This window comes from Podarcis bocagei (genome assembly GCF_964188305.1).
Source record: "Podarcis bocagei genome assembly, chromosome: 2".
NCBI lineage: Eukaryota > Metazoa > Chordata > Lepidosauria > Squamata > Lacertidae > Podarcis > Podarcis bocagei.
In genome coordinates, this window is record NC_138126.1 from 23,184,270 (window position 1) to 23,200,071 (window position 15,802).

The window sequence follows — 15,802 nt, forward strand, 5'->3', positions numbered from 1 at the left end:
GTTTCACCTGTATTATTTCCACTCAACAGAGTGTTCCTAAGCCATAACAGACAACTCCCCAACTTTCCCCAAATGCAGGCAGGCTGAGGGACTGACTCAATTTTCTGCTGCTGCAAGGTGATTGGTGTGGGTTAGATGCTACCAAGGACATGGTTTGCTTTCACCTCTAATGCCCTCGTATGTACAGTCGTTGCTGTTTTGAATTTCGTCCTGTTATTGAAAAGTTTGGGAACCGCTGTATTAGCTGGACACCACTCGTTTTGTAAAACACACTTGTAAGGACAAGGAAGAGCCTTTTCCCGTCTTCTGGGAGCCATGCAGAAACAGACACCGTCATCCTAAAGGCACAGCAAACCAACCGAGTGGTGCAATTCGTGATGCATAGAGGCTGAATGAGTGTCAGAGCGAAATTCCTAGTGATGTTCCGATGGCCTAGTGGAGTCAAGAATTTCAGCTAAGAGAAACTAGCAAATTCAGAGTTAGTTTCTTTCCCTGGAAAGGCAGGTTGTTCCTTATAGGAACGGGCCAGGGTTCTAGGAACTGGCCTCCTTCATCTTCCCTCAGTCCGTTTGTCATCTTCCTTGCCCACCCATTCCAGTAAGTCTTTACTTAATGTTGCCAGTAGTTGTGGCACCTGTTCACAGTTTGGTGTCCTATTCTTTCCTTTAGTCACTATGTAGGTCATAGCAACAGTTGATCAACTTTGGTGTGTGTGTGTGTGTGTGTGTGTGTGTGTGTGTGTGTGTGTGAGAGAGAGAGAGAGAGAGAGAGAGAGAGAGAGAGAATCGCGTTTATCTATCCATCTCTCTTGTTTCTGCCCTCCCTCCTTCTATCTGACTGTTGCTACATCTTTCTCGAGATGGGAGGGAGCCGTGTGTGGAGGAGCCGCCTTCTCAGAGACACTCTTGTTACTGACCACCTCATTAGCCAAAAGCAGGTCCATACTTCCCATTGAAATACTTATAAGTTTATGTTGATTAAAATCGTTCTTCATTTTAAATATTGTATTGTTTTCCCATATAGTTCCGTCTAGGTCCGTCTAGTTAAAGCTATGGTTTTCCCAGTAGTGATGTATGGAAGTGAGAGCTGGACCATAAAGAAGGCTGATCGCCAAAGAATTGATGCTTTTGAATTATGGTGCTGGAGGAGACTCTTGAGAGTCCCATGGACTGCAAGAAGATCAAACCTCTCCGTTCTGAAGGAAATCAGCCCTGAGTGCTCACTGGAAGGACAGATCCTGAAGCTGAGGCTCCAATACTTTGGCCACCTCATGAGAAGACTCCCTGGAAAAGACCCTGATGTTGGGAAAGATGGAGGGCACAAGGAGAAGGGGAAGACAGAGGACAAGATGGTTAGACAGTGTTCTCGAAGCTACCAGCATGAGTTTGAGCAAACTGCGGGAGGCAGTGGAAGACAGGAGTGCCTGGCGTGCTCTGGTCCAGGGGGTCACGAAGAGTCGGACATGACTAAACGACTAAACAACAACAACCCAGAAGCAATGTTAAAGCACATTTATATTCTCTCTTCTGAGTGAGGATGTAGCCAAAGACCTCTGTTCTCTGTGTAGCAATGCTTGACTGTGGGATTTCAAATTCAAATTCAAAATTTTCAAATTCAAATTGTTTCCCCTGCTTTTTGTGCACCACAAATAAAATATGTGCAGTCACTGGCGGAGGAAGAGGAGTGCGGGCGGAGTGCATCGCCCCTGGTAGCGCGATCCCTGTGGGGTGCCGTTGAGGCTGCCCCCCCACCTGTGCTGGGTGCCACGCCCCCAGGACCTGTGCCACGCCCCTGTGGGCGGCGCACCACACCCCCAGGACGCGCACCAGCTCCGCCCCCACCTGCTCTCCGCCCCCGCCGGTGCCGGAGCATGAAGCTCTGCCACTGTGTGCAGTGCGCATAGGAATTTATATGTTTTTCAAACTATAGACCGGCCCCCAACAGTGTCTGAGGGACAGTGAACTGGCCCCCTGTTTAAAAGGTATGAGGACCCCTGCTCTAGTGCCGGAACTACTTTAGCCCTTCCTTCTGTTGATGCTCTTTTTGTTGTTCTTGGGTTTTGCAAGCGCTGAGTCCTGCTTCTTAAAATGCTGCCTTTGCCCCTACTTTCTTTACCGTCAGCAGCCTTTTATGTGGATACCATGTTATCTCTTTCTTTCGCCTCAAGGCACTAGGCCTCAAGTCCAAACGGTGCAGTCCCAATGGCACAATCGCTTTGAAATACACTTGCTTCCTCTTCCTGATTGGGAGCCTTGCGACACCACCGGCACTTTTCTTGCATTGGGCTTGGCCAAAGAATTTGCTTAGGGCTAGCCATATTTGGGATGTGGGTGGCGCTGGGGGTTAAACCACAGAGCCTAGGGCTTGCTGATCAGAAGGTCGGCAGTTCGAATCCCCGTGACAGGGTGAGCTCCCGTTGCTCGGTCCCTGCTCCTGCCAACCTAGCAGTTCGAAAGCACGTCAAAGTGCAAGTAGATAAATAGGTACCACTCCAGCAGGAAGGTAAACGGCGTTTCCGTGCACTGCTCTGGTTCGCCAGAAGCAGCTTAGTCATGCTGGCCACATGACCCGGAAGCTGGACGCTGGCTTCCTTGGCCAGTAAAGCGAGATGAGCACCGCAACCCCAGAGTCGTCTGCAACTGGACCTAATGGTCAGGCGTCCAGGAGCTCTTGGATTAGGTGGTTATTTGCTTAATTAATGCATTTATATCTCAACTTCTTCTCCAAAGAGCTCAAGGCGGCCTACGTGGTTCTCCCCCTCCTCATTTAATCCCCACAACAACCCTGTGCGGTAGGCTTTATAGCTAAGTGGAGATTTGAACCCTGGTCTCCCAGGTCCTAGTCCAACACTATCTTGGTTTATTACCATCCAACACTGCTCCTTGTCGTCACTGTAGGATATTTTAATTTAATATATTTCTCTCTCTCTCTCTCTCTCTCTCTCTCTCTCTCTCTCTGTGTGTGTGTGTGTGTGTGTTACCAGGTTTTTTTCAATGAATCCGGGGACACTTTTCAACTTCCTGCTAAATAGATGGATTTTGTGAGGGGACTGATTTGTAAATCTGGGGACTGTCCCCGGGAAATGGGGACATCTGGTAACCTTAGTGTGTGTGTGTAAAATATTTTATAACCTGACCTCAGTCCAGTCTAATCTGACCTAATGTTTTCTAATCAGTCAGTAAATATCAGGGTTGCTCGATAGCTGCTAGGGAGCAAATTATGCTGTAATCTCTGACATTTGCCTTCCTGTATTTGCAGAAAGATTGACTATATCGCACTGAGGTCATTGCTTTCCTTGCTTCCCACCCAGGTTTTATTAGACCCTTAAAAATCTAACAGGATATCCTATCTGAAGAAGTGTGCATGCACACGAAAGCTCATACCAAGAACTAACTTAGTTGGTCTTTAAGGTGCTACTGGAAGGAATTTTTAGGATATCCTATAAAACCCATTGGGCAAAAGGTGAGATCTTCTTGGCCTCACTTTTAAGCATTCCAGATCAAGCTTTGCGTGTCTTTCCCGCACCCCTAAGGTGTTTTTTAAAGGTACTTTCTTAGAAGATATGCAACTATATTGTGCCATCCGTCTCGGTTGCGTGCACTGTGCTTCAGGTGACCTTTACCAGATAGGTGTGTTTGGGAATTGCCCTTTGAGAGGTTGGTCACCAAAGAGGTTTCTGAATCACTATTGGCTCATAGCCTGCCACATTCTGGCTATAAAATGAGAGCATTCACTTGCCATCCTTACACTGCCTATCAGAACATGGACCAATTCTGTAAGTCTTTCATTTTCTCATAGAAATTTTAGGATGCAAATGTCCTCTGCGAGATCAAGTTATGGCTATGCTCTTTCTAATTCTGATTTGTTTCTAACTTTATAATGTCTTCTTCTTCTCCTTCTCCTTCTCCTTCTTCTTCTTCTTCTTCTTCTTCTTCTTCTTCTTCTTCTTCTTCTTCTTCTTCCTCCTCCTCCTCCTCCTCCTCCTCCTCCTCCTCTTCCTCTTCTGTTGCTGAATTATATAAAAAATAAAAAAAAATGTAGTACCTTAGAGACCAACTAAGTTTGTTCTGGGTACGAAGTTTCGTATACACGAAAGCTTATACGAAGAACAAACTTTTTTTAAAATACATTTTTATTATGTTTTTTTAACATATCATTTCCAACAATCGTTTAACATAATTTCTTATCCTATACAATATTTTAGACTTCCGTCAACAACCTCTGAAGATTTTCCGTTCTTTATCACTTGTTCTGCATTTCTTAATTTCTCTATTACTTTTAATTATCATTAACTAATAATTCTTTTCATAGTCTTTCTTGCAATATTTCAAGTAGTCCTTCTTACAGAACTTCTTGCAGTCCTACTAGTGTAATCTGTTCATTACAATTGCTTTTCATATTCCAAGAACAAACTTAGTTGGTCTCTAAGGTGCTACTGGACAATTTTTTTATTTTTTATATATTTTGACTGCGTCAGACCAACACGGCTACCTACCTTCTGTTGCTGTTACTGTAGTAACTTCATAGCAACAGAGTCAGCTGGCTAGAGCCATATGTTGACTATCCCTTATGGAAACCTTGGACAAACCTCTGTTGGGGATGATTAAGGTATTTGACATCCTTTTCCAATCTGGTGCCCTCTAGATATTGTTGGACTACAACTGAGCATTGGCCATGCTGGTGGGGGATGATGGGTGTTGGAGTCCAATAGCGTTGAGTGGGCACCAAGGCTGGTATCTGATGCCCGATGTGAGAAGGACAAGGAGATGGATCCACCATCTCTTCCTTGATCCCTTGCTTAATAATAATAATAATTTATTATTTATACCCCACCCATCTGGCTGGGCTTCCCCAGCCACTCTGGCTGGCTTCCCAAAAAATATTAAAATACTGTAATACATCAAACATTAAAAGCTTCCCTAAACAGGGCTGCCTTCAGATGTCCTCTAAAAGTCTGGTAGTTCTTGTTCTCTTTGACATCTGGTGGGAGGGCGTTCCACAGGGCGGGCGCCACTACCGAGAAGGCCCTCTGCCTGGTTCCCTGTAACTTGGCTTCTCGCAGTGAGGGAACCGCCAGAAGGCCCTCGGCGCTGGACCTCAGTGTCCGGGCAGAACGATGGGAGTGGAGACGCTCTTTCCAACATACTGCTTACAAAGTTCTTCTTTGAAATCAATTTTTTTTTTGTAACTGTCGTCTTAATTGTAATGATGCCTTTGTCTTCATCTTTTTAATACCTTTCTTCATAATCTTTGTGAAAAGGAATGCTTTCTGACATGGGAGGGCTATAAGTCAAAGCAGGCAGGGAAACAGGGAAGTTCGGAGGAGACTTGGAGCTTTCGCACATGGTAGCAGCTGCAGTAAAGCGAAGAAGAACTATTGGGAGGCAATATCTAGTTCTGTGTCTTCATTTTGGCCAAGGACAGCTATACAGTTAATCAGTGCTGTTTTTCCAGAAAAAGAGGTGCTGGAACTCACACTGAACACCTCCCTTGTTCTCTTATAATGGCAATGGCACCCACCTGAGAGGTGCCGGAACTGAGTCCCGGATGAAAAAAAGTCCTGCAGTTACTACATCTGATTCTGTTGTGAGAAGAGACTACAGTAATATTTCTCTGGCCCTATTTGTAACATAGACAATTTAAAAGAAAATAGGGACCAGGTTTCCACCCAGTTGGGGGGTCAAGCACCAAGTGGTTATTTCAGTGCTTTCTAGAGAATTCAAAATTGGAAGGTGCCCAAATGCATGACTCAAACAAATCAACCAAAATTTGCATTTTTCATGCATTATTATTATTATTATTATTATTATTATTATTATTATTATTATTATTATTATCTGTATACTGCCCTATACTCACAGGCAGTGCTTTTTTTCTAAAAAAAAAATGTTTAGGGGTACTCTTATTTTTGACTCAAAACCCCCCACCATTTTATAGTTCAAATCGGGAAAAATAAATACAGCAAATGGACAAAAGTACAAAGATTCACAAAATGTTTAGAGGTATGCGTACCCCGAGAAAAAAAGCACTGCTCACGGGTCTCAGGGTGGTTCACAACATAAATTCACAATATAAAAACACAAAATACATAATAAAAACAAAAACAATCCAATTTAAACCACACATTTTAAAAGGGCATCAGATGTCATTTCTGAACTTGCCCTCCTTTTTTATATATAGTTCCTGTTCAATCATTTCTTGTTTTCTAGCACTTTTCCCGTTCCTGCTGCTCTTGATAGCCTTGGTTTCCCCAAATCATGCTGAGGACCACGAGGAATGGATGAAGTGTTTTGAGGATCCCGACTATGAGGAGCTGTTAAATGTTGCCAGAAATGGGCTGGGAAAGGCTTCAAATCCAAAGACCATTGTGATTGTTGGGGCAGGAATAAGCGGGCTCACTGCTGCCAAATTACTGAAAGATGCGGGACATCAGGTAATTGTACTAACAAAGGCTGCAATCCTGTGTACACTTTCCTTGGGGTCAAGTGGATTTACTTCTTAGTAGCCATGCATAGGGACGCGGGTGGCGCTGTGGGTTAAACCACAGAGCCTAGGACTTGCCGATCAGAAGGTCGGCGGTTCAAATCTCCGTGACGGGGTGAGTTCCCGTTGCTCGGTCCCTGCCCCTGCCAACCTAGCAGTTCGAAAGCACACCAGTGCAAGTAGATAGGTACCGCTCCGGCGGGAAGGTAAACGGCGTTTCCGTGCGCTGCTCTGGTTCGCCAGAAGTGGCTTAGTCATGCTAGCCACATGATCCGGAAGCTGCACACCGGCTCCCTCAGCCAATAAAGCGAGATGAGCGCCGCAACCCCAGAGTCGGCCATGACTGGACCTAATGGTCAGGGGTCCCTTTACCTTTACCTACATGCATAGGTCTGCAATCTGAGAAACACAGGTCTTTAATCTTGACAAAAAGGAGGAAGAAGGGGGGTGGGTCTAAAATGAGTGGTTCTGCAGAACACGGGCTCTTTCACCTGCCATTTGAGACCCTTAATTGTAGGTGCCAAGGTTTGAACTTGAGAGTTCCGGCCTGCACATTTTGCCCCATGTAATGAAGCTATTGCACCTCCTATGTGTAGAGTTATGTTTTTCGCATCCATGCTTGCAGGGGCCAATGAAACTACTATGAAACTAATGAAGCTTAAGCTTTGGGGCTCTTAATCTCAGAGGGGTCCCAGATGTGACTTTAGCCCACTATGCATATTTTTGGGGGGTCATCTAGGTAAAAAGGTAAAGAACCCCTGGACGGTTAGGTCCAGTCAAAGATGACTATGGGGTGCAGCGCTCATCTTGCTTTCAAGCCGAGGGAGCTGGCATTTGTCCACAGACAGCTTTCCGGGTCACATGGCCAGCATGACTAAACCACTTCTGGCGCAACGGGACACCATGATGGAAACCAGAGCACACGGAAACATTCTTTACCTTCCCGCTGCAGCAGTACCTATTTATCTTCTTGCACTGGTGTGCTTTTGAACTGCTAAGTTGGCCTTTCAGAATATTTAGAATTAGCCAAATAGACAGATATAATAAGACAAAAACCAAAAAGTGAAGTGAAAAAGGAATGGGAGTGTCTAAATGAATACCTTAAAAGCCAAGGTTCGAGGACAGAAATCTGGCTGAGTCTGGAATAACCTTGTGAAGTGAAAGGATAAGAAAGAGGGATTTATATCTGGATGCTAGGATAAAGATGATAAGGAAAACAGGAAAACACAATGAGAGGTAAAAGAGGCGCTGTAGGATTGGTGGAAGCCAATGTTTGTTTTTCTTTTTAGTGTTTATATCATTAACATGTAAGATATGGATTTGTTGGGTTTTTTTAATGTTGGTTTTTGTGTTTTGTGTATTGTTATTTTTCGATACTTTTCATGTTGTTGTGTGGAAAATACTAATAAAATTTATAATAATAAAAAAAAGAACTGCTAAGTTGGCAGGAGCTGGGACAAAGCAATGGGAGCTCACTCCGTTGTGCAGATTCAAACTGCCGACCTTCTGATCGGAAAGCCCAAGAAGCTCAGTGGTTTAGACCAGTGTTCCCCAACCTTGGGCCTCCAGCTGTTTTTGGACTACAATTCCCATCATCCTTGACCACTGGTCTTGCTAGCGAGGGATGATGGGAGTTGTAGTCCAAAAACAGCTGGAGGCCCAAGGTTGGGGAACACTTGTTTAGACCACAGCGCTATCCGCATCCCTTTTGGGTCTACTAGACCCTATTTGAGTCAGACAACCCAAATCTTATAAAGGTGTGGTGATCTGTCGTGGAACAACCCCACTGAAGAAAGTGGTTGCCCCAACCTTGTTTCTGGTTGTGAAGGGGCCCCCATGACATTCCAAGCTTCAGGATCCCCAAAATGTAGGTGTGCTTGTTTGTTTCTGGAGCAGCAGTCGGTAAGGAAGTGAAGCATAAACAGCGACATTGCATTTGTTCCTAGGTTCAGATTCTGGAAGCCAGTGACCGCATTGGGGGTCGGATAAAGACCTATCGTGAGAAAGACTGGTACATGGATATGGGACCGATGCGTCTGCCCAAGGCACAGAAGTAAGGCAAAAAGCTTGTTGCCAATCATGCACAAAACTCATTCTGTTTTAGAAACATCTGCGGGTGAAGTACTTCATTTTACCTTGTACCCTCCTTCCCATTTCCTGGAATTAGCAGTTGGTGTGATTTTTTTTTAGTTTTGAGTAGGTGTCTGCCTAGAGAGCAGACTTGGGAAGGGGAAGTGTGAAGGGTATCGGGTGGTTGCTCGAGAGCAATCAGGCAAGATGCCTCACTGGTCTGTTCTAAAGCTTTACAATGCAGAGCGCCTCTATTCCATGTCTTGCTCATTCACTGGCAGAATCTGAGAGTGGGCGGTCCTTAAATCTTTCCCAGCAGTCTCTTGACCCCCAGTCTACGCCTCCCCTCTCTGCGCGAAAGCCTACTGCGCAAGGAAGGCTTGTGTAACAGGGAACCTCCCTCCTCCCTGCTTTGCTCAGGCAAGGTGTCCTGGCACCGCCTTGCATCCTCCAAGCCCTGCATCTCCTCTTCACTAGAGGCGTGGCTTCCTTCCTCCGCTGAGGAAGTGCTGCTTCCCATGATCTTTGGGGGCTCTCTGTAATCCATCCGCCCTTTCCCCTCTTGCCCCTGAGTCGATAGCAGTTCCCTGACAGGAAGTGACCCTACAAGACCTGCTGCATTCTTGGCCATAACAAAATATGTTCAGCCTTTCGTTCCTATCTGGCATTATCCTCCCTTCTGATCTGTGGGTGTGTAATGAATGCTTCGCAGCCTTGCTAGCATCCCTGAATATGAAAGCATCATGTCCTGTTATATTATTTTACACGTATACTTTTTTTAAAAAGGCCTTTCTTACTCCTTTCCCCCGCAGAATTGTTCGTGAATATATTAAGAAATTCAACCTCACGTTAAACCCGTTTGTTCAGACGGATAAGAATGCCTGGTACTTCATTAGAAATAGAAAGGAAAAAGTGTCTGCGGTGGAGGAAAACGCCGAGCTGTTTGGATATGAAGTGGCTCCCAATGAGAGGGGGAAATCTGCCTCTAAACTCTTCCACGAGGCACTGGATCGGGTAGGTGTTTTGTAAAGAGGCTGTGTGTTCATGAACCAGTTTGCCTGGTCTTCTGGTAAGGCCTGGCTCCAAGTACCCTCTTCCGATCACATAGGACTATAAAGGCCCGCCCAGTTTAGCATCCTGTTTCTAGCCAACCAGATGCCTAGGGGAATCCAGCAGCAGGGCCTGCGTTCAGCAGCCATTTTCCCAAGTAGTGGTCAGCAGACTGGCATCACTTGCCTGGCTTACCAATGCCAAGCACTGCTGCTGGTTACAAAGAGGGAGAAGGGCAAGATCGTTGGGGTCCAGGACAGAGCCAATGCACCCCACTGCACCCACACTACAAGGAGTTAGTTCCACAACACTTTGGCCCTCCCAGCATTGGGAAGCCAGGTAACCACTGCCACGCTGCCCTGCTGACTGACGCTGCCTCTCCCTGCTTGTGATTACCTGCAGCAGGTATTCAGTTCGGCAGTGGAACTGGTTACTCACTTTAGCAGATACACACTATGCTTCTACAAAGGCCTTCCCATGGTGGTGCTCCAATTTTTTATTGGGAGGAGGGAATGCCCTTCACAGGGAGGCTGGCTGGCCTGGCTGTGACCATACAAGCTTTTGGGGGGGGGAGCAAATTAAGGCCTTTCTATTGGCAAAGGCAGGGACGCGGGTGGCGCTGAGGGATGCGGGTGGCGCTGTGGGTTAAACCACAGAGCCTAGGACTTGCCAATCAGAAGGTCGGCAGTTTGAATCCCCACGACGGGGTGAGCTCCCGTTCCTCAGTCCTTGCTCCTGCCAACCTAGCAGTTCGAAAGCACGTCAAAGTGCAAGTAGATAAATAGGTACCGCTCCTGCGGGAAGGTAAACGGTGTTTCCGTGCGCTGCTCTGGTTCGCCAGAAGCGGCTTAGTCATGCTGGCCACATGACCCGGAAGCTGTACGCCGGCTCCCTCAGCCAATAAAGCGAGATGAGCGCCGCAACCCCAGAGTCAGCCACGACTGGACCTAATGGTCAGGGGTCTCTTTACCTTTACCTTTATTAGCAAAGGCACGTCAGACTATGGATGATTTCTGGAGTTGCTTTCTAGTCTGCTCTTCCCATCTTTTCTTTCTTTTCTCTTCACGCTTTTCACAAAGATTCTTTGTTGGTTTCTTGCTGTGTTCCTCTGTTGTGTGGATTCCTTTTGCTCACCCGTTGTTGCGCAAGCCTTGCGTCTTTTGACGAGGGTGGTGACTTTTAATTGTCAAGGCTTTATGATGAAGGGCTTAAAACAAACAAACAAATAAAGCAACACATGCCCTCCACATCGCACATAAGACAACTCCCACAATTCCCCATGTAGCTATTATTACTTCCAGGCTGGGAACTTGCAGTGCACATGACTGCAAACATAGCCCACTTCCCAAGCCTTGCCCTGAAGTCTTGTTTGTTTCAAAACAACATGGCAGTGGTAGAAAGGAGCTGCTGCTTTTCAGAAAAAACACAAGTCCCAAACTCCCTTTGGGCATTTGAAACTCAATGCACAGTTGTGGGCCATTACTGTTAATATAATATCGTCAGAGCATATCAGTTAACATAAGAATCACTTAATAAATCTTCAAATGTGACCAGAGTGTTTTTTCTTAACTGAACACTGAATGAATGCTTTAAGGGTGGTGAGGAAGGTTTCAAATGGACATTTATGTTTACCATGCAGGTAACAAAAAACTGCACGATTTTGAAGGAAAAATACGACTCATATTCCGTCAAGGTAGGCAAAGTGGGCCTTTGCTTGTCTGCAGTATTTTTACTTTGATCTGAATTGTCGCCCTTGTATAAAACTTTTGTATGAATTACCAGTGCGAACGGTTGATGGCTGAACTTCGCCTGCTTGTTCTCTGTCTTAATGGTTCATTAACCTTAAACAAAACTTGAACTAAACAGCCTTTTGAACCAAAGACTGTCCTATGTAAAGTGGGCCACCTGGCAGCACGTTCAGGTACATGCGCGCCACACTAAATCAATGGAGCTATCCTCTTAGCAAGTTAGTGGACATGGGCAGTCTCTGACAGCCTGTGCATTTGCACTAACAGTGAAAATACACTGGTACCTCGGGTTAAGTACTTAATTCATTCTGGAAGTCCATACTTAACCTGAAACTGTTCTTAACCTGAAGCACCACTTTAGCTAATGGGGGCCTCCTGCTGCCGCCGTGCCGCCAGAGCACGATTTCTGTTCTCATCCTGAAGCAAAGTTCTTAACCCGAGGTAATATTTCTGGGTTAGCGGAGTCTGTAACCTGAAGCGTATGTAACCTGAGGTACCACTGTACAGCCATTCTGTTTGCTAAAATTATCATTAGGCCCCTAGAATCTTTGGTTGGTTGGAAAATTGGATGCAGAAGACAAAACAGGAATGGGGAATCTGTGACCATGCTGTTGGACTATGTTTGCCGATAAATTAGCTACAGTGGATGCTTAGGTGGCGAACCTGATCCGTGCAGGATGCACGTTCGCAACCTGCAGTGTTTGCAACCCGCCTTTGTGTGTCTGCGCATGCGCGGGTTGTGATTCGGCGCTTCTGCGCATGCGCAAAGTGTGATTTAGTGCTTCTGCGCATGCGGGACTGCTGAAACCCGGAAGTAACCCTTTCCGGTACTTCCGGATTTTGGTAGTCCGCAACCCGAAAAAACGCAACCTGAAGTGGCTGTTACCCGAGGTAAGACTGTCTAGCTCAAATAAGGAAGCATGTGTACTTTTAACTAGCCTTTCTCTAGCTAATCCCCCCCCCCCCATTTCCTCCAAACAGGGATATTTAATTAAAGAAGGAAATCTGAGCAAGGGAGCAGTAGATATGATTGGTGACCTCTTGAACGAAGAAGGTGGATTCTATACTTCATTTGTTGATTCTGCTATGGACTATGTGACCTTCTATGACGATGACAGGTAAAAGGGAGGGGATATTGTATCAGCTTCATTAATACTGTAACTGAGCAGAGTTGGATGGAGTTTTGGTTTCTCGTTGTTCCAACCTGAAGGAGCGTCTCCACTCCCATTGTTCAGCCCGGACACTGAGGTCCAGCTCCGAGGGCTTCTGGTGGTTCCCTCACTGTGAGAAGTGAGGTTACAGGGAATCAGGCAGAGGGCCTTCTCGGTAGTGGCATCCACCCTGTGGAATTCTCTCCCCTCAGAGGTTAAGGAGATGATTACTTATATAGCATCTGAAGGCAGCTCTGTATAAAGAAGATTTTAAAGGCTTAATGTTCTATTATGTTTTCATATATGCCGAAAGCCACCCAGAGGGGCTGGGGCAACCCTGTTGGATGGGTGTGGTACAAAGAATAAATTATTATTATATTATAAATTTGGTTGTCCACATCTCCACTTCAGTTTGCAGATTTATTTATTTTTTAAGTCCTTGTGAAAATTTAACTGTGCTTTTCTCCTAATATATGCATTTTGAAGAAGATCTGTAGATTATTTATTTATTTATTTATTTATTTATTTATTTATTTATTTATTTATTTATTTATACATACCCTGCCCATCTGGCTGTGTTTCCCCATCCACTCTGGGTGGCTCTGAAAAGAATATTAATAATAATAAAAAAGCAAAAAAACCTCAAACATTAAAAACTTCCCTAAACAGGGCTGCCTTCAGATGTTTTCTAAAAGTCAGATAGTTGTTTATGTCCTTGACATCTGATGGGAGGGTGTTCCACAGGCCAGGCGCCACTACAGTGGTAACGCTCCGCCCCATAGGACGCACCTAGTTTTTTGGGGGGGAAATAAAGGGAATTTTTCCCCCTTTATTCCCCCCCCCCCAAAGCAGGTCGGGGAAACAGAACCAGGTCGAGGAACAGCGGGATGGCGGTGCTGCGCCTCCCTGCTGTCCCCCGAGCTTGTGGGGCTGGCCGATGTTTGCCCGGCGCGCGGGGCGCTCTGCTTCAGCGGGCCCCACCCGCCAGGCAGCAGGCTGCTATCCGCAGCATGGGGAGCCCTGCGGGGAACTCCTGCAAGGCTCCCCACACTGCAGATGTCTGCCCGGCGCGAGGGGCGCTCTGCTTTCAGGGGACCTCCTGCAGGGCTGCCTAGGCTGCGGATGTCTTCCTGAAGCCTGGAGAGCAAGAGGGGTCGGTGCACACTCGCTCTCCAAGCTTCAGCGAAAGCCTGCATTCGCCCCATAGGACGCACCCAGATTTCCCCTTCATTTTTGGAGGGGGAAAAGTGCGTCTTATAGGGCGAAAAATACGGTAATCCATTCTGGAAGACCTTTCTAGTTCTGAAACTTTCGAAAACCGAAATGTGATGGCTGTGCTGCTCTGAATACCATCGTTATATGCCTTAGTAACTGGAGGAACCAGAGAATGATCATATGCCATTTTGCTTTTGAAGTAACTTGGGAAATATAAATGTTGCAGGGAGCACATTTTGCTTGGGATGCTCACCCTGTTCAATGACTTTTCCTTTCTTTTCTTTTTCTGCTCCTGTTTCCTCCTTCTACCTCCCCAAGTTTTGAGGAAATCACAGGAGGATTTGACCAGCTCCCCAACGGCTTCTCCCGGGAAATGCCTGGGACAATCCGTCTATGCTGCAGTGTCGAGAAAATACTTAGCACTGGCAAGAAAGTGAGGGTGTTTTACCGCAAGCGGGGCAAAGGAACCTTGTCGAGTCTGACCGCCGACTACGTCATCGTCACGGCGACGGCAAAAGCCGCTCGACTCATCAAATACCAGCCTCTTCTTTCTCACCCCAAGGCTCGCGCTCTGCGTTCTTTTCATTATGCAAGCTCTACCAAAATTGCCTTGGCCTGCACAGACAGGTTTTGGGAGAAAGACGGGATCCGAGGTGGGAAGTCGATCACAGACCGCCCATCCCGAATGATCTATTACCCGAACCATGTCTTCCCTAGTGGCCTCGGGGTACTCCTGGCCTCTTACACGTTCAATGATGACGCCGACTTCTTCGTTCCCCTCAGCGAGGAAAAGTGCGTTGACGTGGTGATGGATGACCTGTCGGAAATCCACAACGTCTCCAAGTCTTACCTCAGATCCGTCTGCAACCGGCACGTTGTACAGAAGTGGGCCCTAGACAAGTTTTCCATGGGGGCCTTTGCTCAACCCACTCCATACCAGTTCACCCAGCTTTTCGAGGCTTTGAAACAGAATGAAGGGAGAGTGTACTTCGCCGGAGAGTACACAACCCACCCGCACGCTTGGATCGACTCAGCCATGAAGACTGCTATAAGGGCAGCAAGTGGGATTCATCTCAGTGCCTGATCTGTGTTGTAGGAACTGCAAAACAGACATTGGTGATGTTTATCCTTCGTGAAAAGGAAAGACCAGTTACTTGATCCTAGCTGATGATTATTTGTGTACTGCCAGTTTTCTTTGACAGGCACTGTAACCTTTCAACTGTTTGAATTCATCTGCAAAGGCGTGTTCCGCCATTGTCTCCCGAGGCAGACGGATGCCAACCAGCTAATGTTTTCTATTATTCCTTTTTGGAGGGTGTTTTGATTTTGTCTTCCCAATATGTTGTATGGCATCTTGATGTGTTATCTGATTCCCTCCCCCTTTCTATGGCATAATGTATATATGCATATTTTATTTTCAATGGAAGTCGTTTGGAGACCCTTTGGATGACAAACAACTAATCAGATAAACAAACAAACAACAACAATAATAATAATAATAAATAATTTTTTATTTATATCCCGCCCTCCCCAGCTGAAGCTGGGCTCAGAGTGGCTAACAACAGTAAATAAAGGGATTTTCTCTCAACCTGCTGTGTGTTTGTGGCAGTGGATGATGTGATGGAGCAAAAATAATTTCCTTATTTGATTCCTGTATTGCAGGGGGTTGGACTAGATGACCCGTGGGGTCCCTTCCAACCCTACGATTCTACGATTATTCATCCACTACCCCTCCTCAATCAATTTATGGTGCTGTTGTTTTTTAAGTGATGCACAATATTAAAGAAGATTCATATTGAATAGGACAAATCATATTTTTTAACTGCATTGCAAGGCACAATCTGTTTGCATTTTCAGGCTTCCAGGCTAATGGTCTTAAATGAAATAAACGCTGCTCAGAAGTCATTGACGCATTCACACATCATTTCAAGCCATAGTTACGTCTAACTATGATTTGTGCAAAGCTGCCCAAATCATGGATGCTTTGCTCCTCTCATGTTCCTGCTACAGTATGCTCCCTGGAGTCAAGCCATCATGTCTTCCCTTAACAATAAATCCAAACCCAGGCTGGTGATCACCTCACAC

The 15,802-nt window shown here is 45.9% G+C and overlaps 1 protein-coding gene across 1 annotated transcript; it reads left to right on the forward strand.

Annotated features, from left to right (window-relative positions):
* The first annotated feature begins 3,760 nt into the window (after nt 1-3,760).
* On the forward strand, nt 3,761-15,114 carry LOC308580779 (L-amino-acid oxidase-like). Its single transcript, XM_081182939.1, has 7 exons — nt 3,761-3,775; nt 6,210-6,433; nt 8,430-8,536; nt 9,366-9,567; nt 11,243-11,296; nt 12,333-12,469; nt 14,036-15,114. The coding sequence occupies exons 1-7, from the start codon at nt 3,763-3,765 to the stop codon at nt 14,799-14,801; spliced, it is 1,503 nt and encodes a 500-aa protein (XP_081039065.1). The 5' UTR covers nt 3,761-3,762; the 3' UTR covers nt 14,802-15,114.
* Nucleotides 15,115-15,802: the final 688 nt, after the last annotated feature.